This window comes from Saccoglossus kowalevskii, chromosome 15 (genome assembly GCF_978046115.1).
Source record: "Saccoglossus kowalevskii chromosome 15, keSacKowa6.1, whole genome shotgun sequence".
In the NCBI taxonomy this organism is placed as follows: Eukaryota; Metazoa; Hemichordata; class Enteropneusta; family Harrimaniidae; genus Saccoglossus; species Saccoglossus kowalevskii.
Window position 1 is genome coordinate 21259292 of NC_140655.1, and position 23438 is coordinate 21282729.

General features: G+C 35.2%; 1 protein-coding gene across 1 annotated transcript in view; it reads right to left on the reverse strand.

Annotated features, from left to right (window-relative positions):
- Positions 1 to 378: 378 nt before the first annotated feature.
- LOC100368636 (cilia- and flagella-associated protein 74-like) overlaps positions 379 to 23438 on the reverse strand; it is a 39492-nt gene continuing 16432 nt past the window's right edge. Inside the window, exons 18-35 of the mRNA XM_006819149.3 lie at positions 22888 to 23010; positions 21548 to 21750; positions 20283 to 20533; positions 18715 to 18802; positions 18068 to 18241; positions 17478 to 17611; positions 16904 to 17180; positions 16499 to 16657; positions 16127 to 16278; positions 15550 to 15675; positions 15112 to 15277; positions 11540 to 11659; positions 10557 to 10712; positions 9223 to 9418; positions 6565 to 6780; positions 3335 to 3465; positions 2681 to 2815; positions 379 to 1589 (exon numbers count right to left, since the gene is read on the reverse strand). Coding sequence (XP_006819212.1) covers positions 1491 to 1589; positions 2681 to 2815; positions 3335 to 3465; positions 6565 to 6780; positions 9223 to 9418; positions 10557 to 10712; positions 11540 to 11659; positions 15112 to 15277; positions 15550 to 15675; positions 16127 to 16278; positions 16499 to 16657; positions 16904 to 17180; positions 17478 to 17611; positions 18068 to 18241; positions 18715 to 18802; positions 20283 to 20533; positions 21548 to 21750; positions 22888 to 23010 — 2906 coding nt within the window. The 3' untranslated portion in view covers positions 379 to 1490. The remainder of the gene's footprint in view (positions 1590 to 2680; positions 2816 to 3334; positions 3466 to 6564; positions 6781 to 9222; positions 9419 to 10556; positions 10713 to 11539; positions 11660 to 15111; positions 15278 to 15549; positions 15676 to 16126; positions 16279 to 16498; positions 16658 to 16903; positions 17181 to 17477; positions 17612 to 18067; positions 18242 to 18714; positions 18803 to 20282; positions 20534 to 21547; positions 21751 to 22887; positions 23011 to 23438) is intronic.

A 23438-nucleotide genomic window follows, 5' to 3' on the forward strand; every position in this document is an offset into this window, starting at 1 on the left:
GTGGTTTTTATCTTTGCCAACATATTCAATATGTTAAGTGTGTCTGGAATAGCATAAATATAATCACGTGTGAGTGCGTTGTTTTACTTTGAAGACGAGTTTTTCTTTGAAGATATGACGACAGTGTCAGTCAATCAAAACATTCAAAAATTCTCTTTATTTGTACATGTTTTGTGACACATGTAATAAAGTTTATTTTCATGATAACAATGAACAAATACATGTACGTAGAAAATAAACTTTAGTTCAACCAAAAAAACTTTGCTCATTCGCCTTCAACTGAAATTGAGGAAAACAATATGTAGTAAGTTTATTTGGGGGGGGGGGGGGCTACAGCTTATATACAGACAAGCGCACACACACACAGTACAGTAAATATTTAGTTATGTGCATTATTAATGACTTTATTTTACATTTGAATCATAAGCAACATACACTAATAATAGTAATACACATAAAATGCTTGTATAAAAACATGGAACTATGTAGAAACAATATTTATATTATTTACATATTAAACAACTGCTTCAATAATATGAGGTTATTATGAGGATACTGAAAAGTATGTACGAAGATAGTACAGCGGGAGTATCGACTGACACGTGTACTGTCTGAGTGCATACTTCGCAGTATCCTCACAATAACATTATTATTATACATCTTTTTCTCCCAATGATACATCATGGGAATGCCAAAATCCAAAAACAGAAAAAAACAAAACAAAAAAAAACAGAATTAGCGAACTTCTTTGTGTGGAGTCCGGTCAAACCCTGGTGACAGCCATGTTTGTTTTTATTATTAGAGGACACTTATGCACGTAATTATTCCATGTTTGGAATTCGCATTTCCTAATATGGTAGGATGAAAATACCCCGTAAAATACAAATAAGTATTTTTAATGTGTAAACAAATAACACATCAAGTCATACAATAGTGTTGTGTGACTGAAATGACTATACAAATACTGGTAGTGTACATGGACTACTGTCAAAGACTTTATTTTCGCTTGAAATTAATTTTCGATATTTTCGCTGAAGAAATGATTGAGTGAAAATTAAATCCAGCGAATATACCTTTATCCTATATTTTACGTTCCACACGTCAAAAATCAGTGAAAATAAATTCCATACAAAATGCCCGAAAAGTCTTTTCAGCAAAAATAAATTCCAGTTAAAATAAAGTATTTTACAGAACTACGCCATAGATGTTTACAGTGTGTTTTGTTTTACATATAGACCAACAAATTGAGTGTATGTACACACTCTGTCACACTGTCATACTCTCGGCGTCCTGAATACGAACATGCACATCCTTGGAAAACATCAACACAAAAGTCATAAGAATCAAACAAGCTTTGAAAACAAAATTGAAAGGAGCTGTCTTGTTGGGATCTTCATATATTAAAGTTTAATAGATGTATGCACAACAGTGAAAATAATTTTTAAGTATGGTGTTTATATAAAAGTTACTTATAGATACATATTAACAACTTATTCTGAAACAACCATAGCACGTAGAAGAATGTTGTATCTTTCAGCGATGTCCCCTTTCATGTTCAGTATAATGCTGGACTCCACGATCGAATTTGGCTGAAATAAACAAAACCAAAAAAAGTTAGTACCAGTATATATATTATAGATTTCATTGGCTGAGTTAACTAGAAAGGATGATTTGTTAAGTAGTAATGTTGGTAAGAAAGTTTTGTTGATACATAAGTTGAATTATGTACCTCGTTTCTTTTTTCAATTCATTTTGTACAGTATAAGTACATGTTTTCATTGACCTCTGACACAAACAGATCAATATTGTGAAAGGGTTAATTATTCACTTGGAAAATGCGCTGAATGTAAAATTGAGCATAGAACACATTATCTAAATGATAAAACTGTGAATTTAAAACCCACTGAATATGCCTGAAATGGTAAATCAGCAAAATTTGAACCCAGTGAAAATTTAGTCATTTTACAGTACTCAGTGTTTACTTTGCATACGCTCATTAAACATTTGTGTTACAACCAGAGACAGAATAGCATGATTATTTCATGCACATGCTGACTGACTTATCAAGGACGATTGTTAGAAGTGCAGCCTTGTTTGTTGTGATTGTGTCATCTACGGTTGATGTCTTGAACGGGACTTCCTGTAGTTGATGTGGAATTCAAAAAGAACACAAAGATAATATGGATAACTGACAGGTGTGTATTGTATGCATTAGCATACTTGGAACATAGATGCAACGCATACATGTTAGTTTGTCCTCAGTTGTATCAACCTATCACAGTTGTCAAAGTGTGCACATTCGAATTTCATGTAAATAACATTTTTATAGGATTTCATTTATTTTTCAATTCATAATATTGTATCACATAGCACCCATTTTGAAAGCAATCGCTCAGCGACAACTGTGGTGGTTCAGGTAACATGTAGCTGTCTAAGTCAAACTAACTAATAGCTTATTTCCCTATACAACTTATGTTAAAAGATACATGATTGGTTGTTTTTATAATTTGAGGTATCAATGTCCAATAAGTTTGCCTTATATATGCTGAGACAATTTTCTAAATTTTTGCCTCGAAATAGGTGTCTCTCATCTCCAAATTGAAGCCCTGGTAACGCCATGGAAGATGCATAAAATTAAGATACAAGTAAAAACACAGTATAACTGTACAGTTTTTCTTACATCATGTCCAGCAGGAGGTATCCACGTGATTGTAACACTCTTTGTTGCACCCGCTTCCACCATTCCTTTCTGAGTATCTATCTGGAATCCTTGTACTGCTATGGCATTGACATTGTCAAATGCAAACTCACCATTCTAGTAATAAAATAAATAAATAAATAATGTGAGATTATTAGGAATGAATGTATATATGAAAGTAACTGATGGTATTCTTGTAATATTTGTTATTTTGGATAAGTTTCGTGTTGGACAATAAAAAAAAACATGTTTTGCCGGGATTGTGATTGCTTTAGGTTATGTCTGCCATTCTGTGTATTTTGTATCCAATAAAATGAAAATTACATTTTTTGTTTGTCGCAATGACTCCATATATGTTTTCCTTTGATATAACGCAAGAAACAGAACAAAAATTATTCCAAAACAAATTGAGTTTGTATTCAAGATAGAGAGAATTACTGCTAGGAATTTCCATGGTTCAAGAATTTTATGGAATATAAAATTTTATGATTTTTATTGACATATTTTATATTTATCTAGCAAAACTGAAGAGTGATGTGCCTCTGCTAAAGCTAATCTGTGTTTATTATCTTCAGAAATTGGGCTAAGTCATGGCAAAGTCATACTATTTACAAGACAAGAATTATATATACCAACCTTTTTCTGACTGACAGCTGTTGTTCTTATTGCACCAACTTCTATGGTCCGATTTGCTGGTTGATTTCCTTCTTCCTTGCCAACACTACGAAATGAGAGCAGTATTGGAATAGCTGGCGGCTTCACTTCACCTGTGTTAAGAAACAATTTACATTATACTTTCAGATCAATTGCATTTCATAACCTCTAATGATTCAATGCAGAAAATGACATACAGTGAAACCTGCCTGAACATGCAGTAAAACTGTCTAAACTGAACACTAGTACAGTAAAACCTGTCTAAACTGAACACTAGTACAGTTGAACCTGTCTAAACTGAACACTAGTACAGTAAAACCTGTCTAAACTGAACACTAGTACAGTAAAACCTGTCTAAACTGAACCCTGGTACAGTCAAACCTGTCTAAACTGAACACTAGTACAGTAAAACCTGTCTAAACTGAACCCTGGTACAGTCAAACCTGTCTAAACTGAACACTAGTACAGTAAAACCTGTCTAAACTGAACACTAGTACAGTAAAACCTGTCTAAACTGAACACTAGTACAGTAAAACCTGTCTAAACTGAACACTAGTACAGTAAAACCTGTCTATACTGAACACTAGTACAGTCAAACCTGCCTAAACTAAACACTTGTACAGTAAAACCTGTCTAAACTGAACCCTGGTACAGTCAAACCTGTCTAAACTGAACACTAGTACAGTCAAACCTGTCTAAACTGAACACTAGTACAGTCAAACCTGTCTAAACTGAACTCTAGTACAGTCAAACCTGTCTAAACTGAACCCTGGTACAGTCAAACCTGTCTAAACTGAACACTAGTACAGTCAAACCTGTCTAAACTGAACACTAGTACAGTAAAACCTGTCTAAACTGAACACTAGCACAGTAAAACCTGTCTAAACTGAACCCTAGTACAGTCAAACATGTCTAAACTAAACACTAGTACAGTAAAACCTGTCTAAACTGAACCCTGGTACAGTCAAACCTGTCTAAACTGAACACTAGTACAGTAAAACCTGTCTAAACTGAACCCTGGTACAGTCAAACCTGTCTAAACTGAACACTAGTACAGTAAAACCTGTCTAAACTGAACCCTGGTACAGTCAAACCTGTCTAAACTGAACACTAGTACAGTAAAACCTGTCTAAACTGAACACTGGTACAGTAAAACCTGTCTAAACTGAACACTAGTACAGTAAAACCTGTCTAAACTGAACACTAGTACAGTAAAACCTGTCTATACTGAACACTTGTACAGTAAAACCTGTCTAAACTGAACCCTGGTACAGTCAAACCTGTCTAAACTGAACACTAGTACAGTCAAACCTGTCTAAACTGAACACTAGTACAGTCAAACCTGTCTAAACTGAACCCTGGTACAGTCAAACCTGTCTAAACTGAACACTAGTACAGTCAAACCTGTCTAAACTGAACACTAGTACAGTAAAACCTGTCTAAACTGAACACTAGCACAGTAAAACCTGTCTAAACTGAACCCTAGTACAGTCAAACATGTCTAAACTAAACACTAGTACAGTAAAACCTGTCTAAACTGAACCCTGGTACAGTCAAACCTGTCTAAACTGAACACTAGTACAGTAAAACCTGTTTAAACTAAACACTAGTACAGTAAAACCTGTCTAAACTGAACACTAGTACAGTCAAACCTGTCTAAACTGAACACTAATACAGTCAAACCTGTCTAAACTGAACACTAGTACAGTAAAACCTGTCTAAACTGAACCCTAGTACAGTCAAACCTGTCTAAACACTAGTACAGTCAAACCTGTCTAAACTGAACCCTGGTACAGTCAAACCTGTCTAAACTGAACACTAGTACAGTAAAACCTGTCTAAACTGAACACCAGTACAGTAAAACCTGTCTAAACTGAACACTAGTACAGTCAAACCTGTCTAAACTGAACACTAGTACAGTCAAACCTGTCTAAACTGAACACTAGTACAGTCAAACCTGTCTAAACTGAATACTAGTACAGTAAAACCTTCTAAACTGAACACTAGTACAGTAAAACCTGTCTAAACTGAACACCAGTACAGTAAAACCTGTCTAAACTGAACACTAGTACAGTCAAACCTGTCTAAACTGAACACTAGTACAGTAAAACCTGCCTAAACTGAACACTGATACAGTAAAACCTGTCTAAACTGAACTCTAGTACAGTCAAACCTGTCTAAACTGAACTCTAGTACAGTCAAACCTGTCTAAACTGAACCCATGTACAGTCAAACCTGTCTAAACTGAACACTAGTACAGTAAAACCTGTCTAAACTTAAAACATATATTTTGCCATATTATCTCCATAGATTCCAGCGTTTACAATTTTCTTAATCCCTTCGGTGTTCAGTTCAGACAGCTATATGTTTCACTGTAATGGTTTAACTATGACATGAGAAATACTGAAAGGTTATGAAATATAATTATCATGATGTCTTGCACAGAACATTGAGGTTGTCTGGAATTCTAGCTATACCTATGTATAGTATCATCTGCTGTGAAACACGATATTTCACTGATTTTATTTCAATTTGTAGTAGCAGTGCTAAGAAATATCCATCTGTTTTAGTTCCTAATATTGAATCTAGCAATGCATTTTTCAAATGCGTTACATGTAAAAGAATTTTAACATTTCTATCAAAGTTGTCTTGAACACAGCAATAAACATTACAGGATTACGATATAATGAAACAGGCTTGGTATACGAGATTCAACTATGCAACAAAGCTACCAACAGTGTTCCGATGGTCAAAAAACACATTCTGAACAACTGTGGTACAAATTTAGTTAAATCCTGATGGTTTCTTGACGGATACACATGCATATTACTTTATGCTTTGTGCTTGTGATTTATGCATCATAAACATTAATAAGACCAAGATTTACCTACTATAACTTTCATAGAAGAAATGTCAATTTGTAATAAAGCTATTCTATTCTATTCTATTCTATTCTATTCTATTCTATTCTATTCTATTATTTAAGATAAATAGAGGGTTTTGACTTCAAAATAATTTGACTTAAAAAAATTGAACTTAGGCAAGCTTTTATATGGATGAATAAACTAACCAAGTTTGATATTGTTTGGATTGAAACTACTGAAGTTATTGCACACAAATGCTGAATTATTAACAACAATACTGGCAGACAATAGCTCTGGCATTATTTCTATTAAAATAAACTGAAATACAACAATGCACTATTAGATTACCTTCCTCTTCCTCTGGTAATGGGGTGGCTGCTAATGATTCCACACATGTTGTTATTTCATCGCTTCCTAATATGTACATTGTGTGTGCCCTTGATTTGCCTTTCAGTCGTATGACATGCGTCTCATTTTGTCCAAACAATGACAACCTAGCACCATCTGAATAGTAATCACTGGAGTGATCTGGACAAAATGTCACAGTGATTTCCTTGCTACCACCTAAATTTAAATGAAGTAAAGGTTTGTAATTAATACGTACAGCAAAGCATATAAAACATGACCACATGATTAGTTAAAAACTCTATGCAAAATCTGATGGAAAATAATGACGAAGTATGTATTATATGTAAACAAATCAGTTCCCAATCTTCTTAACCGATATTATTTGAAAGTGAAATTATTAATAGAACGCATTTAGTATTTAGCCGGAAATGTGTATATTCGGTCTCGATCCCCACGCTGTCTATTGTGGTTGTTTGAAGAGTGTAAATGCTTTGTATCATACTAAACTGGTCACCAAATTTAACAACTGCTTTCTCGTTTTACAATACAATCTGAATGAGCTACGGACAAGCCGAAATAGGTCTCGATTGCATACAGCGCCAGCAGTGGCCTTTCCTGCGTCCATGGGCCCAGTAAAATACTGAAAGATTCTAATGAGGGAATAATAAGAGCACTAAGGGGCTCACAATCAATTCCTAGTACAGTCAAACCTGTCTATAGCGGCCACCCAAGGGACTTTGAAATTTTGGCCTTTATAGACAGGTGGCCTTTCTATACAGGTTCACTAATTTATTCATGAATATTAATTAGGCACTGAATGTATTAAAACGGATCTTGCAACCCCATTTGACACACTATTACACTACTGTACACAGTATCCAAACACTTTATTACAAATAAAAATGTTGATTTTAAATTGTATTATGTAAACTAAAATCATTTCACAAAAAATCGATCATTGCACAATAATGAGTAGTATGAAAATTATTTGAAGATTTGTACAGTAAAGTTGATGTTCAGCAGCAGTTTGAGTCTCATTTCCTACTAAAGAAATCACTCAGCTTGCTTTGCTTAGCTATTCTGAATTTCTTTGTTTCTTTAAATATCTATTGTGTCTGGTAACTGTTCTAATAAATCGGAATGTTTCTGGGCTATAGCAAATTCTTTCAAGGAGAAGGAAGAGGGACAGTTAGCAGTGCTTTATTGATCCCTACAACGTTACGTATACGGAAAAAACACTTATCTATTGTATCCTTCCAGTTACATGTATGTGACAACTTGAAAGTTTCCTCCCAAATCACAATTCCCTAAACATTTCGTTCATTTTTTTTCAAACATTTTCTCGACCTACCTCACTTACGAAATGGTTCATCCCTAATCAAAACATTACTTTGCGCAATCGAAATCTGTGCGACTTCCATGTTATTGTACTGGTGCAACAATAGGAACATGTGAAATATGCCTGGCGGCTTTGGCCGGCCATGGAGGTAATAATGGGCCGGCGAACTGGGGTCAATTTAACATCATTGTTAAAAGCATCTATTGTTACATGTACCGAGGCTGTAGCGACCAAAAAAAAAATTGTTGAACGAATTTAGTTTAGACAACGAGACGATACTGCACACACATTCCCTCGCAGTCATCGATACACACTAACGCACGGCTAACGGAAACGACTCTTCTTTTTGACCCGAGTTATCATAACCCCGGAAGAACAAGAACGCACATGCGCAAGGCTAATTAGCATAATTTATTTGGATGGATAAACAGGCATGGCCGTTGCGTTGATTTTTTTACTTTTTGCTATCAGTTCCAGTTACATGCGTATTTATCGGTATTTATAGGAGTTCAAAGTGAATAAATATCGATACTAAATAACAAGTGAGCTGTTATGTTTTTTTTGTTGGTAATCAATTCGATCGGGGATTTACCGTCGGCATTCCGATTCACCCCAGCCACATGCATAGGGACTGTGACTGTGTCCTGGCGACTCGCAACTTTTGCGGGTCGTCATCGTTGTGATTGCTCGATTCATTAATTGAACAAAATAGTAAGTTATTCCAATGGTATACATATTTCAACAAAACATTAATGACAGCATGTTTTTTTATCAAGACACTTTTAAATTCGTAATTATGTTTTTGGCGTTCCATAGCCATCGGTACGGTGTGCTTGCCGTGGTGAACTGAATTATAAACAAGAATAAAACATAATTGCCGAAGCCATCGGTTGAATGAAAGGTGTGAAAACGTGCTAACTTTGTCCTTTGTGAGCTTATTAGTTGTCTGAGGTGGAAGGCAGTAGTCTGCAAGACATCCGGGAACTATGTCCGTTATATGCAGTTCAACTGTTCATTGCGGCCGCTGAAGCGTGGCCGTTGGCCGCGTTAGGCAGGTGGCCGCTGTAAACAGGGTACTTTACATGTAAAATGCGTAGGGACTGTTCGGTTGTGACCGCTATAGGCAGGTGGCCGCTATATCCAGGTGGCCGTTAACACAGGTTTGACTGTAGCCTAAAAGGTTCACCATAAAGCACTATAGTAAGCTATGCATTCTAATGGCAGGAATCAAAAGTAGAAACAATAAGGGCACTGTGTATTGGTGCATGTATGCAAATGCCTATTACTAAATTAGGTTGTAAAGAGAAATCAACAATTACCTGGTTCAATAGTGCCTTGTGGTGGTGTACAATCAAAGACGCTCCTACCATTCAGATTCGCTGTGCCAACCAATGACTTCATTTGGTGGTCTTCTTTTACAAATGATGGCAAACTCTGTTGATCTTTTTGTTTTGTCAGTGACAGACTGTCCAGCTTTATTGCAAAATCAACAGATAATGATGAAGTATTTTCAATCTGAAAGTATAAAAAAACATAAATCTCATGATTATAGCGTTCGCCTCATTGCAAACAAGTTGTTTATGTATGCATATAGTTTCAATGTGACCAATCTAGCATGTTCGAAAGGTTTCACCATGTATTTCTAGTAGCCCAAAGGGTTTGCTAAGAGTTTCTAGTAACCTAAGAAGTTCACCATAAGCTTCTAGTAGTCAAAAGGGTTCACCATGCATTTCTAGTAGCCTAAGGGGTTTGCTAAGAGTTTCTAGTAACCTAAGAGGTTCACCATGAGCTTCAGGTAGTCAAAAGGGTTCACCATGCATTTTTAGTAGCCTAAGGGGTTTGCTAGGAGTTTCTAGTAACCTAAGAGGTTCACCATAAGCTTCTAGTAGTCAAAAGGGTTCACTATGCATTTCTAGTAGCCTAAGGGGTTTGCTAAGAGTTTCTAGTAACTTAAGAGGTTCACCATGAGCTTCTAGTAGCCGAAAGGGTCCACCATGCATTTCTAGTAGCTCAAGGGGTTCACTAAGATTTTCTAGTAACTTAAGTGGTTCACCATAAGATTCTAGTAGCCGAAAGGGTTCGCCATGCATTTCTAGTAGGCCAAGGGGTTTGCTACGAGTTTCTAGTAACCTAAGGGCTTCATCATGAGTTACTCGTAGTCAAAAGGGTTCTCTACGAGTTTCTAGTAACCTAAGGGGTTCATCATGAGTTTCTAGTAACCTAAGGGCTTCACCATGAGCTTCTAGTAACCCAAAGGGTTTGCTAAGAGTTTCTAGTAACCTAAGGGGTTCACCATGAGCTTCAGGTAGCTGAAAGGGTCCACCATGCATTTCTAGTAGCTCAAGGGGTTCCCTAAGATTTTCTAGTAACCTAAGGGGTTCACCATGAGCTTCTAGTAGCCGAAAGTGTTCACCATGCATTTCTAGTAGCTCAATGGATTCTCTATAAGTTTCTAGTCAAAGAGGTCCAACATAAGTTCCCTGATCACAGTTTAAAATACTTCACTTTGAGCTTACAGTAGTGTGTAAGGGGTTCATCACCAGTTTCTCATATATTTAGTAGTTACCCAAAAATTTGTAATAACTAAATGCTAACTATACAGGGGAACCATAATATACAAATATATGAAACAGTCTCAAGTCATTCAACTTACCTTGAATGTATCGATAGTTTCTTCACCAGCTAATACATATCCCATGTCTAGTACACCATTTTCTACAGATACTGTTACTTTGGGGCTGACACCTTGGCCTTGTAAATTTATGGATAAGGTAGACGTGGGAGAGCAGATGTCTAACATTTCATAAAACTGAAACAATACAAATCAAATGGTATTCAATGATTATAAATGACGACATAATGTAAAATGCAAAAATTTTCATCACTGCAAAGTTTTACGATTTCATAATTTGGGGATTGTTTGGAAGGACTAAATTTCATAAAAAGCCAGGCAAAATTTAAAATATTTCACTGACACTTGAAATTTGTAAAAATCTGTATCACTAAATTCCTGTAATACAGTATAGGGAGGAGTGAAAAAGAGACATAGTAATTCAATGGTATGCCCAATTCTTGGGGGCGAACTTCCTGGCATTTTCAGTGTCATGTTGAAAACATGGGCCGAAACTCTCAGAAAACTGTACTTTGGGTCAGTTGTTGAAACTCCCCTGAACAGTGTAACAAGATTACCCCTATATGTGCAACATATAAATTTGTTTGTTCAGGATAATATCAAAGTTGAGTTGAGCGCTGTTCTTGATTTTAACGCAGAGCCCATAGGAATACATGGTACAGTGGTGAGTGGTATAGCACCGTAGAATGTTCTGTGATGTAGCTCCACCCCGAGGATGGACCTTGGATGCTGAAGTGAGATAGAGAACTATGAGATTTGTTTTCTTCCCTCAAATAGTGTTTTTATTTCTCCCCTCATGGTATCTATTGCTCTATTGTACCATAGTAATCAGAGCAGCAGATACAATGACGAGAAAGAATGGAACACTATTTGGAAAGGAATATACAATTTTTGTGATTCTCTTGTTTTCAACATGATCTTCTTGGCCATTTTTGTCTAGCAAGGTTGAGAATCATTCTGTTCAATATAAAAAAAAAGTAAATTCTTATTACTTTTTTACTTACAATTTTTCCTTGTTTAGGCGTAAATGATATAAGTAACGTGTGCGTTGTATCGGGCGGTAATGGACGTAATGCATTCAGTAAAACAAATGGACCAACAGGATCTAATAATGATGATTTCAGCTGATGATACAGTAAAGGAAAATGTTCCTGTAAAGCTGAATGGTAGAATTCATTTTTTTTTCTTACCTAGCATTTAGCAATTTTGTCATGTGTTTTCTTATAATTTATTGTTAATTTTTGACTGAATAGACATATTTTAATAACAGTTTGCAAGTGCCTGGAAAACAGAGCAGATCTTATTTGTGAAAGGTGACCAAAAGTAGACAGTCTTCAAAAGTTTAACGCCAACCAAAAATAAAGTCAGAGAATGATTATGTCATTCATTCTATGCAAATGTGTGCTGAAAACTTTTGTGTGTGCATTAATATTATAAAAGGCTGAAAGTATTGATTAAAATGGATTGGTACTAACACATACTTGAATACCAAAGTCACTTTTGACAAAATAAACACAATTTTTCTAATTTGTTGTCATCATTTGAACAAGAATTTTGTGCATTATAGAAAAAAGTATAACGAATTTGAAAAAAATGTTTCACCAAAGTTTTACATGTAGTTCTCAATGGGAGCTAGTAGGGGGTCAGAAAATGTATCAGGATTTCTTGTTTCAAATATTACTGAAGGATTTACCACCAAACACATTTTTGAGCACAAGTATTTATTTCATCATTTTTTCAATGTAATAATAGCTGCCATAGGGAGGGTTTAATACTATGGAGATATCATTATAACCATGGAAACATGCTGTAGTACATGTGCCTGATTTTATTTAAATTTGATTTTCTCATTCTCTTTAAGTAGTCAGCAATGTGATTGAGCAATTCATTGGTGAAGCACATCGAATCTTTAAAATCAATTACACAAATACTTTATCTGCAAGTTATGCATGGTTTAAATCTTAGATCACTTACCAATCATAATCTGATATTTTGCTGAATAAACAATATAATCTAGTTGAGTCATATTTCTAGTAGATTGAGGGATCACCATTAAAACTATTTAGTCTAGAGGGTTTCAGGCATCAGGTAATAGTAGGCTAAAGGTTTCAGGCATCAAGTAATAGTAGGCTAAAGGGTTCAGGCATCAAGTAATAGTAGGCTAAAGGTTTCAGGCATCAAGTAATAGTAGGCTAAAGGTTTCAGGCATCAAGTAATAGTAGGCTAAAGGGTTCAGGCATCAAGTAATAGTAGGCTAAAGGGTTCAGGCATCAAGTAATAGTAGGCTAAAGGGTTCAGGCATCAAGTAATAGTAGGCTAAAGGTTTCAGGCATCAAGTAATAGTAGGCTAAAGGTTTCAGGCATCAAGTAATAGTAGGCTAAAGGTTTCAGGCATCAAGTAATAGTAGGCTAAAGGTTTCAGGCATCAAGTAATAGTAGGCTAAAGGTTTCAGGCATCAAGTAATAGTAGGCTAAAGGTTTCAGGCATCAAGTAATAGTAGGCTAAAGGTTTCAGGCATCAAGTAATAGTAGGCTAAAGGTTTCAGGCATCAAGTAATAGTAGGCTAAAGGGTTCAGGCATCAAGTAATAGTAGGCTAAAGGGTTCAGGCATCAAGTAATAGTAGGCTAAAGGTTTCAGGCATCAAGTAATAGTAGACTAAAGGTTTCAGGCATCAAGTAATAGTAGGCTAAAGGTTTCAGGCATCAAGTAATAGTAGGCTAAAGGTTTCAGGCATCAAGTAATAGTAGGCTAAAGGTTTCAGGCATCAAGTAATAGTAGGCTAAAGGTTTCAGGCATCAAGTAATAGTAGGCTAAAGGTTTCAGGCATCAAGTAATAGTAGGCTAAAGGTTTCAGGCATCAAGTAATAGTAGGCTAAAGGTTTCAGGCATCAAGTAATAGTAGGCTAAAGGTTTCAGGCATCAAGTAATAGTAGGCTAAAGGTTTCAGGCATCAAGTAATAGTAGGCTAAAGGTTTCAGGCATCAAGTAATAGTAAGCTAAAGGTTTCAGGCGTCAAGTAATAGTAGGCTAAAGGTTTCAGGCGTCAAGTAATAGTAGGCTAAAGGGTTCAGGCATCAAGTAATAGTAGGCTAAAGGTTTCAGGCATCAAGTAATAGTAGGCTAAAGGTTTCAGGCATCAAGTAATAGTAGGCTAAAGGTTTCAGGCATCAAGTAATAGTAGGCTAAAGGGTTCAGGCATCAAGTAATAGTAGGCTAAAGGTTTCAGGCATCAAGTAATAGTAGGCTAAAGGGTTCAGTCATCAAGTAATAGTAGGCTAAAGGTTTCAGGCATCAAGTAATAGTAGGCTAAAGGGTTCAGGCATCAAGTAATAGTAGGCTAAAGGTTTCAGGCATCAAGTAATAGTAGGCTAAAGGTTTCAGGCATCAAGTAATAGTAGGCTAAAGGGTTCAGGCATCAAGTAATAGTAGGCTAAAGGTTTCAGGCATCAAGTAATAGTAGGCTAAAGGTTTCAGGCATCAAGTAATAGTAGGCTAAAGGGTTCAGGCATCAAATAATAGTAGGCTAAAGGTTTCAGGCATCAAGTAATAGTAGGCTAAAGGGTTCAGGCATCAAGTAATAGTAGGCTAAAGGTTTCAGGCATCAAGTAATAGTAGGCTAAAGGTTTCAGGCATCAAGTAATAGTAGGCTAAAGGTTTCAGGCATCAAGTAATAGTAGGCTAAAGGTTTCAGGCATCAAGTAATAGTAGGCTAAAGGTTTCAGGCATCAAGTAATAGTAGGCTAAAGGTTTCAGGCATCAAGTAATAGTAGGCTAAAGGTTTCAGGCATCAAGTAATAGTAGGCTAAAGGTTTCAGGCATCAAGTAATAGTAGGCTAAAGGTTTCAGGCATCAAGTAATAGTAGGCTAAAGGTTTCAGGCATCAAGTAATAGTAGGCTAAAGGTTTCAGGCATCAAGTAATAGTAGGCTAAAGGTTTCAGGCATCAAGTAATAGTAGGCTAAAGGTTTCAGGCATCAAGTAATAGTAGGCTAAAGGTTTCAGGCATCAAGTAATAGTAGGCTAAAGGTTTCAGGCATCAAGTAATAGTAGGCTAAAGGTTTCAGGCATCAAGTAATAGTAGGCTAAAGGTTTCAGGCATCAAGTAATAGTAAGCTAAAGGGTTCAGCATCAATTTCTAGTAATCTAAAGGGTTCAGCATCAATTTCTAGTAATCTAGCCCTTCAGCATTAATTTCTAGTAATCTAGGGGGTTCAGCATTAATTTCTAGTAATCTAGGGGGTTCAGCATAAATTTCTAGTAATCTAGGGGGTTCAGCATAAATTTCTAGTAATCTAGGAGGTTTGGCATCAATTTCTAGTAATCTAAAGGGTTCAGCATCAATTTCTAGTAATCTAGGGGGTTCAGCATAAATTTCTAGTAATCTAGGGGGTTCAGCATAAATTTCTAGTAATCTAGGGGGTTCAGCATAAATTTCTAGTAATCTAGGAGGTTTGGCATCAATTTCTAGTAATCTAGAAGGTTCAGCATCAATTTCTAGTAAGGTAAAAGGTTCACAATTCATTTCTAGTAGAAAAACATCATGATTTGACATTTTAAAGTGATAACAAAGGATACATCAACTTGCTGATCTGATATGTTTTGTATGGTGATAGACTTGATGATATTCTGTCCAATGGAGACTTCACCAAAGTCGGTAGTTGTTCTACCGTGATTAGATATAACAACCAAACATGGCTTCACAGTGGGACAATGAACTTCCAAATACAGAGTGTTATAAACGCTGAAAAAAAAATTACATGGAAATTGAATGGAAATTCTTACACAAAATATGAAGACAAAACTGCTGATAAAGTAGATAGAGATGGAAAAAAACAACTCATAATGAAAAACAACCTGGCCACTTAGTTGCATGGACTCAAAATAGCTAGTGGAGGGCATATGTTGAATTAGTATTTTGTTATTCTGACACTGCAAAACTTTATAATTATGATACATTCTTTGGAATGTTTATGATCAATTATAACATCTGCAAGTATTGAATATTGATCTCACCTGTATGGAAGAGTTCCCGGATCACCAGGAATTCCTGAAGCCACAAAACATGGAATGGAGTAACTGCTAAAATTACCCTTGTAACTACGCAATAAGGAACTCTTAGCTGCTGTATAGTCATTGGATCTGTCAATAAAACACACAGTAAAGTAACCTTTGAGAACTGATCAATTTTCTACTATTTTTTGGTGCAAAATTTTATTTAGCAAAGTACAAAAGAGATATGTATGATGTTACTGAGTTACCAACAAGTACTGTAAAATACTTTATTTCAGCTGGAATTAATTTTCGCTGAAAAGACATTTTTGGGTGTTTTGTATGGAATTTATTTTCACTGATTTTTGACAAGTTGAATGTAAAATATAGAAAAAAAGGTATATTCGCTGGATTTAATTTTCACTGAATCATTCCTCCAGCGAAAATAGCGAAAATAAATTCCAAGCAACAATTATTCTATAGTATATGCAGGAAGACATAACATCATGAAGGTCACTGTGACATTGTACTGTCAGAGGTCATTCTATGAGTCTAACTGCAGGACTTTACAGTAATATGTATGATAGGCAAAAGTACTCACTTTGGGTCAATATCTTCGGTATTTGGTGGTGTGATTGCCCTCGGTCCTGACGATAATGTAGGACTTGGTGCTTTTCCCATCGGTATTTTACATTTACCAAGTGGTGACTTATTGGCTGCACCTTTCTTACCAGGTTTACCTTTCACTTTCCCCTGAAATACACAATAGGAATGAAGTGTATTTCACTTATATATTAGTTATATATGTTATATATAGTATAACAGCATTCATTCAATTATTATTAAGTAGTTTTCTACTTAAAATGAATTACTGTGAGATATCAGTATTGAGACAATAATCGGTATTCCAACCATGCTATACATGCAATCCAAGAGAATAAAATGTCCCTTTTTAATTGAAGTGAATACTTACATCAGCAGCAGCTTCAGCACTCCTAATTGCCGCAAGTTGGGCTTCTTCAAACTCCTTTCTAGCCTTGGCTTCAAGATTTCTCGTTATCATACGCACTGCTTCTTCTCGTATGGCAGAGTCCGTTAGTAGAGGTTGAAATTTCACAGAGATAGCTTGTTTCTACAAAAGAAAATAAATCTGTAACTCAAATGTTTATGAATTTGTTAACTTAACCAATGAATTATATATAAAGTTTGAAAAATTTTCATTTTTGTAAGTAACAGTGAATTATAATATGAGTGCCCTCAGTGGCATCCAAAATATTTCAAAAACTACTTAATGCAGGGCGCCCTCAACTTATATGTGCATGACGCACATAGTGCCATCTAGCCTCACTTTGAACTTTGATTGTATCTTATGATTTACCTTTCCAGGGTGGACAGTGCCAACTCTGGGAGACACAGTAAGCTGAGTGTCCTCTGGCAGTACAAATTCAAACGACGTTGGACCAACAGGAACAATATCACCTTTGCCAATTCTGGGTACTGGATGTGTGAATTCATTGGCACTGGTATGCGAGTTGACTACGTGGAATGAAGCAAAGGACGCATCATCTATCGCAGTGGCAGCAAAGTGGATTACCGAGTGAGAGAACTCTAATGGGGGATGCACTCCAACAGCTTTACATTTAATCTGGAAATCTCTGGAAATATACAATAATTAAAACAGAGTTTACAAATAAACACTACCAGTACTATTTCTTCAAAAGGACAACTCAGGCTTAGCACTTGAATATTAATTACATCATGAATATGCATGAGTTTATAGAAATAATTTGAATATCATACATCATGAATATTATTATTAATTAAAAGTATTGAATATGAATTACCTCAACATTATTAAGGAAAAAAGGGTTGTTTTTTTCTGGACTATCTGAAGTTAAATTTATTTATATAAATTCTAAATGAGTTATGAACAAATTTGAAGCATTATTTACCTATTAATGCCAGATTTGCAAGTTAACTCAAAGCTGTATTCCTTGGCTTTCTTGGCATTAAATATAATATCCAGTTCCAGCGTTTCCAACGGCAGTAACGTACCAAATCCATCGTTTGGCTGCACCTCTACAAACTAGGACCATATATAACATTTGTTCAGTGTGGTGGCACAATAATGAACATAATTTTTATAAGGAAATAACAAAGTTTACATTAATTCTGTTAAGTCAAAAACAATTATCCTGAAATGTTTGAAAAAATATTGCTAGTACAATGTGCCTTTTATCTCTTTTTATAATATATGAGTATTTTAGGCAAAATCATGAAAAAACAGTGTAAATCTTGAACTACTTTTTTTTTTCTTTTGCCTGATACCATGTTGCCAAAGATATAAAAAAAAATACTTTAATTTTAAAATTGCATGTAATAAATTAATATTTTAAGTGGAATTCAGAAATCTGAATCGTAATTGAGAAATGACATCCCAACATTATGATTTTATAACCATGAACACCAGTGGGCGCTGTTCAACTTTGACAATCACACACGCAATCTTCATTAAACAGACTATGATATAACAAATACTTACATCAGGCAGACTGACAAATCCAAATGGCTGTGACAAAATGGATTTATTGGTGAGTTTGACAGTAGTCACGACTGATTCATATATAGTACAGTAACCAAAGTTTATAAACTCTGTGTCAAATTCCATATCAGAGTTAGTAATTACTGCATGCACTGTGAATGGGACAGGTACAGTCTACAGAAATCAAACAAAATTAAAATGAGTCAGCAAAGCTTGTTAAAAATGTAATGATGGAAAATCGGTTTTCAAATTCAACCCAGTCACTTTTATGTACATTCAACTTTGACTATCAACATACTGTAAAATACTTTATTTTCGCTATTTTCGCTGAAGGAATGATTCAGTGAAAATGAAATCCAGCAAATATACCTTTTTTCCTATATTTTACATTCAACTTGTCAAAATCAGTGAAAATAAATTCCATACAAAACACAGTCTTTTCAGCAACAATTAATTCCAGTTGAAATAAAGCATTTTACAGTAGTTCCTTACATACATATGTAAACACTTTGAGCTAAGAGTGTAATTCAAATAATTTAGAAATTTTGGCACTTGTGAATAAAAAAATTTCAATATAAACTTTTCCTATAGGAGTAGAATATAACCTGTCACCTTTGAACTTTGAACTCATTTCTACATGTACTTACCTGGTCGGCGACACGTATTGTCATTGGCGCTTCTAATACCCCAGTCTCTTTATCAAAGTACTTCCCACCTTCTTCAATTAAAGAATGTCTGCAATAGATCAGTATGAGAGCTGAGTAATCTAAATATATAATATTAGTGCACATTTCGTCTCTAATCAGCTTGTTAGTATAGAGTGTTTTACATTATCAAAAATATGCAGAACATGCTGTGAGCATCCTACACCAACTAGGTTGATCAGTAAAATTAATAATTTTATGGTTATTATGAGAATAACACACTGTATGCACTGAGACAGTAAATGGTTGATTGACCTCCGCTATGCATCGGCAGATATTCACACTGAACAATTTTTTTTTTTAAATATTTTTTGTGCCAGGCGACAGTTTTCGGACATTCAGTGTCACTGTTGTCTCTCCTGACTTTATTTTTTGTACGTGCAAATTGCAAGTGCTAGTGACGACACCTAGTGCATTTTGCCACAGAAGTCATATTCATGTTTGGGACTACATGACAGGGCCGTGTGGCCATCTCGATGTCAAATGGCAATTTGTAATGCGCTATCCTGGCATCAACCAGGCCCGGTCGAACACAAGCACCTGCGGACCTTAACCAAGGTTCCCCCCAAAGTTGCATTCGTTAGTGAATGAATCTCAGCCAGTGGAATTGGCCTTCCCATTGAGTCTGTAGTACACTTACCCAGGGTAGGGGGTCGACCCTTTTGATGTTCAGCCTAAGGTAGGATTTGAACTTGGGTCTACCGATCATGAGTCTGATGCAACAACCACTATGCTACCAGTGACCATACTTTGCAGTAATCTGATTAAAATAAGATCTTTGTTTGGACTTTGTTTATTTTTTCTTCTCATTTTTTTTGTATTTTAAATTTGTCTTTATTCATTTTTATCTTTTACTTTATTTTATTTCAATTTACTATTTCTTTGCTGACGAATTATAGTACCTGCATAGAAACTTTGAACTGAATTGTACAATATCTTACAGAGGAAATAGCATGAAAGAAAAACACAGCCAGTCGGGTATTGTTGTTCAAGTATCTCCAAAGGAAATATGGCTTGCACCATAACCTAATATGCAAGGTCATCATACAAAGTTTGATTGAAAATGCCCTATTCAACTTTGAACTGAATCAGGCCATATCTGCCTGTTCAGCTCCAAGAAACAGTTCCGAACATGTTACAGAATGAAATTTTTTGATTTTTTGACAAAATGGTCACCATTTCGACAAATTTGATCAAATCTCAAGACCAAAAATGTTGTTGTGTTACCTTGCAGTATACTACCTATGTACAAACTTTCAAGTGAATCAGGTCATATCTTTCAGAGGAATCGGCACAAAAAAGGAAAAAAAACAAAATGGCTACCAGTCGACCATTTTGTTAATAGTCCAAAAACGGGGACTAAAAAGAAATTAAATGCACCATACAATACATCTGATTTTAATCAGACTGACTTTTGCAGCAGCAACCTTGCCAGATAACATACTGAATCATGGTTACTAGAGTAAATGGATTTGATTATCACAAATGTACTCTTAAATACATTTACAAACCTTGGCAAAAATTTCATCTGTGCTGAAAACTGTTGTTGCGCTTGAATATAACCAGTTTTTGGTAATAATTCCAGATGATTCCTGAGTTCTTTACAGACTTCAAACCTCAATCTAAGGGCAGTTGTAGCTCTGTTGTTAACCACAATGGAGTCTTGGTACAATCTATCAAACATACAAATTTTCAGGTCCACATTCTGTCTTTCAACCCATACAGGCACATCAATTGCACTAGCGATAGCTCGCACAGAAATCTGAAAAATACAACACATATTACATATATACATGATCACGTATGAACTATCACAACAGCAGTATTGTATTTGCTATACTAGAAATGTGTTACTTTATCTAAAAGCGCTGTGTGATATACTTACTAGCTCCACTGTCCTACACGGACATTGTGGTAACCAAGTTTGAAAAAATTTGTTCACAAAAATAATGTACACCTCAAATATCAAAGCAATCGGTTGGTAATGTTCAACAAGAATTCCAAAATATCATTTTTTACCAAAAATTACTGAAATATTTGCCAAAAATGGAGAATTGATGATATATATCAGCACAAAATAAACAAATCTAACAGCAGTCCACACAAGGCTCGTAAATATAACATATCAAACCAATCGAACTGGTAGTTCTCAAGAGGAAGTAAAATAACCCTTTTTTTAAAAAAAATGACAAAAATATTCACCAAAAATAGATAATTGAAAATATCGTAACAAAATGAACAAATCTGACAGAGGTCCACACAATGGTACATATCAAGTATCAAAGCAATTGAGCAGGCAGTTTGAAGAAGAAGTAGAAAATGCAATTTTGACGACGGCCAGATGATGATGGATAATAACCTACATGTATATGAAAAAATGATAGCTATGATGAACAACAATGAAAATAAAACAATTATAAAACTAGCTAAATACATATACGAATGTTTCAAAATTAGAGAAAATAACATGAAAAAGCCTTCATTCTCATCCAAATAAACAACATTATTAATATCAAGGCATATCTGCAAGGTTTTTTCTTTTTTCTTTTTTCTGTTATCATCATTTTTATGATATTTTATCTTATTTTCCTTCTTGTTTTTTCTTTCATCCACACTTTATTGTAATTTAACTCAAGATCCTATAAAGGATACGATATCAATAAAGTTTATTATTATTATTATTATTATTATTATTATATGAACAGCTCTAAAAAAGTAAATACTGTATATGCATTTCCGAGCATGAATAGGCTCCTAAATCTGAAATCAAACTCACCGTTTCTGACAGAGGATCTGTAAATCTGATGTCAAAGTCAGTCTCCACTTTACCAGGAATAGTTGGTGCAAAGATGATTTCCAGCTTGACAGATGAGAACGGGCCAATCTCATTACTGGTTAACACTCCGAGTTTCATTCCATCTAGATCAGCTATATCTTCAAAATCAACTGGATCGATTGGAACACTGCCGGTACTCGCCCCTACGGTAACAAAACAAATCAAATCAATTAGGAAAACAATCCAAACATCAGTCGTATACACATAATAGAAATGATCAATATACTTATATAATAATATTTGCTCTTATTAAAAGCATATGCGCTTATGTAAATGAAGTGGATGTGTCTATTTGTCCATAACATACAATAGTAGTGTTCACGCTACACAAAGTACAGGGGCTAAGATTTAAGCTGATTTAGGCTTATCTCACATGTTTGCAATTCAGATTTGGATTTAGACTTTTGGATTATGTATGTTTCTATTGTAGATGCACTTCTAATGAAACAGATAAGGAATTATATATGCTATATTAGACACACATGCATTTATGAAATCCTGATTTAAATTTACCTAATTAACAAATCACACATTTCTCGAAATGCAGTGCCACAGAACTTCAATATTCTGACAACAAACAGTTACCTGTACTGTAAAATCTGTTATTTTAGCTAGAATTAATTTTTGCCGAAAAGACACTTTGGGTGTTTTGTACAAATTTATTTTCACTGATTTTTAGCATGTTGAATGTAAAATATAGGATTATATTTTCATTAAATCATCCCCTCACAAAAATAAAATTCCAAGTGAAAATTTTACAGTATAACCTTTTGAAAACCATAATTGGCCGGGAAAACTTTGCGTGTAACATTTTCTTTATTTTTTAATAATTAGTTTGTTAATTTTGGACCAAATATGTAAAAAATTATGAGGTTCATTTTGTGGAAGGTGACAACGAAGCATTAAAGCAGGGGAGTTGTCACCTGCGCATGCGTCAGATGGGCATAGCGTGTCATTGTTCACAAACAAGCGTCTACCCATGAGCCTTTGCATTTTTAGTGTGTGTTGTTATCGGCGCTTGGAACTCAAGTCCTTGTGTACGTGCGCAGGTGACGACCCTCCCGCTTTAAAGAACCACAGTTGCTGCTCTGTGACATGTTCAAAAAAGGTCCCTTGTGATGAATGCAACTTGCACAAAATACCTATAAGTTGTTTATTTACAATGGTTACCAACATGCTGCAAATTCTGGTTCATCTCAAGCAATACTTGACTTCAGAAATTATTAGCTTTGGCTAAATGTCAAATTATTGCTCTTATGTAAGAGACAGATGTTACTCACCATCTTTCTTTTCCTCATCTGCAGTTATTTCACTTCTGATAGTCTTGGCAGAATCTGCTCTATCACTCACAGCAGCCTCGTCTCTTTCTTTCTCTTCAGGTTCCTGTTTACCTTCCACATCACCTGTCATAGACAGTAGTGTAATACAAGATGAAAGGATGCAATCAACTACCATTATTAACCACCACTCATTACAAGTGTAAAAACTTGTTTCTGTTTTTAGAGGAACTGTTAACCTCGATACCGAATAGTTCAATTACATGAGATCTGACATAATTGGAAAGATAGCATAAGTTATGAATTTTCTAGTGATTTTACTACAAAACAAATTATGCACACATGAAAATATTACTATCTGTGTTAACAAACTTTATTATACACAAAACACAAAAACTCATCCATCTGTAAAATGCCTTATCTTCAGCAAAACAATCCTCTAGCCAGGAGCATACAGTATTCTTACATTTTAGTTCTAGGGGGCATAGCGGCATTTCAGGTATGACCCTTTAAAGGGTGCAAGTTATATTCAGACTTGGCATAATATTTTCATT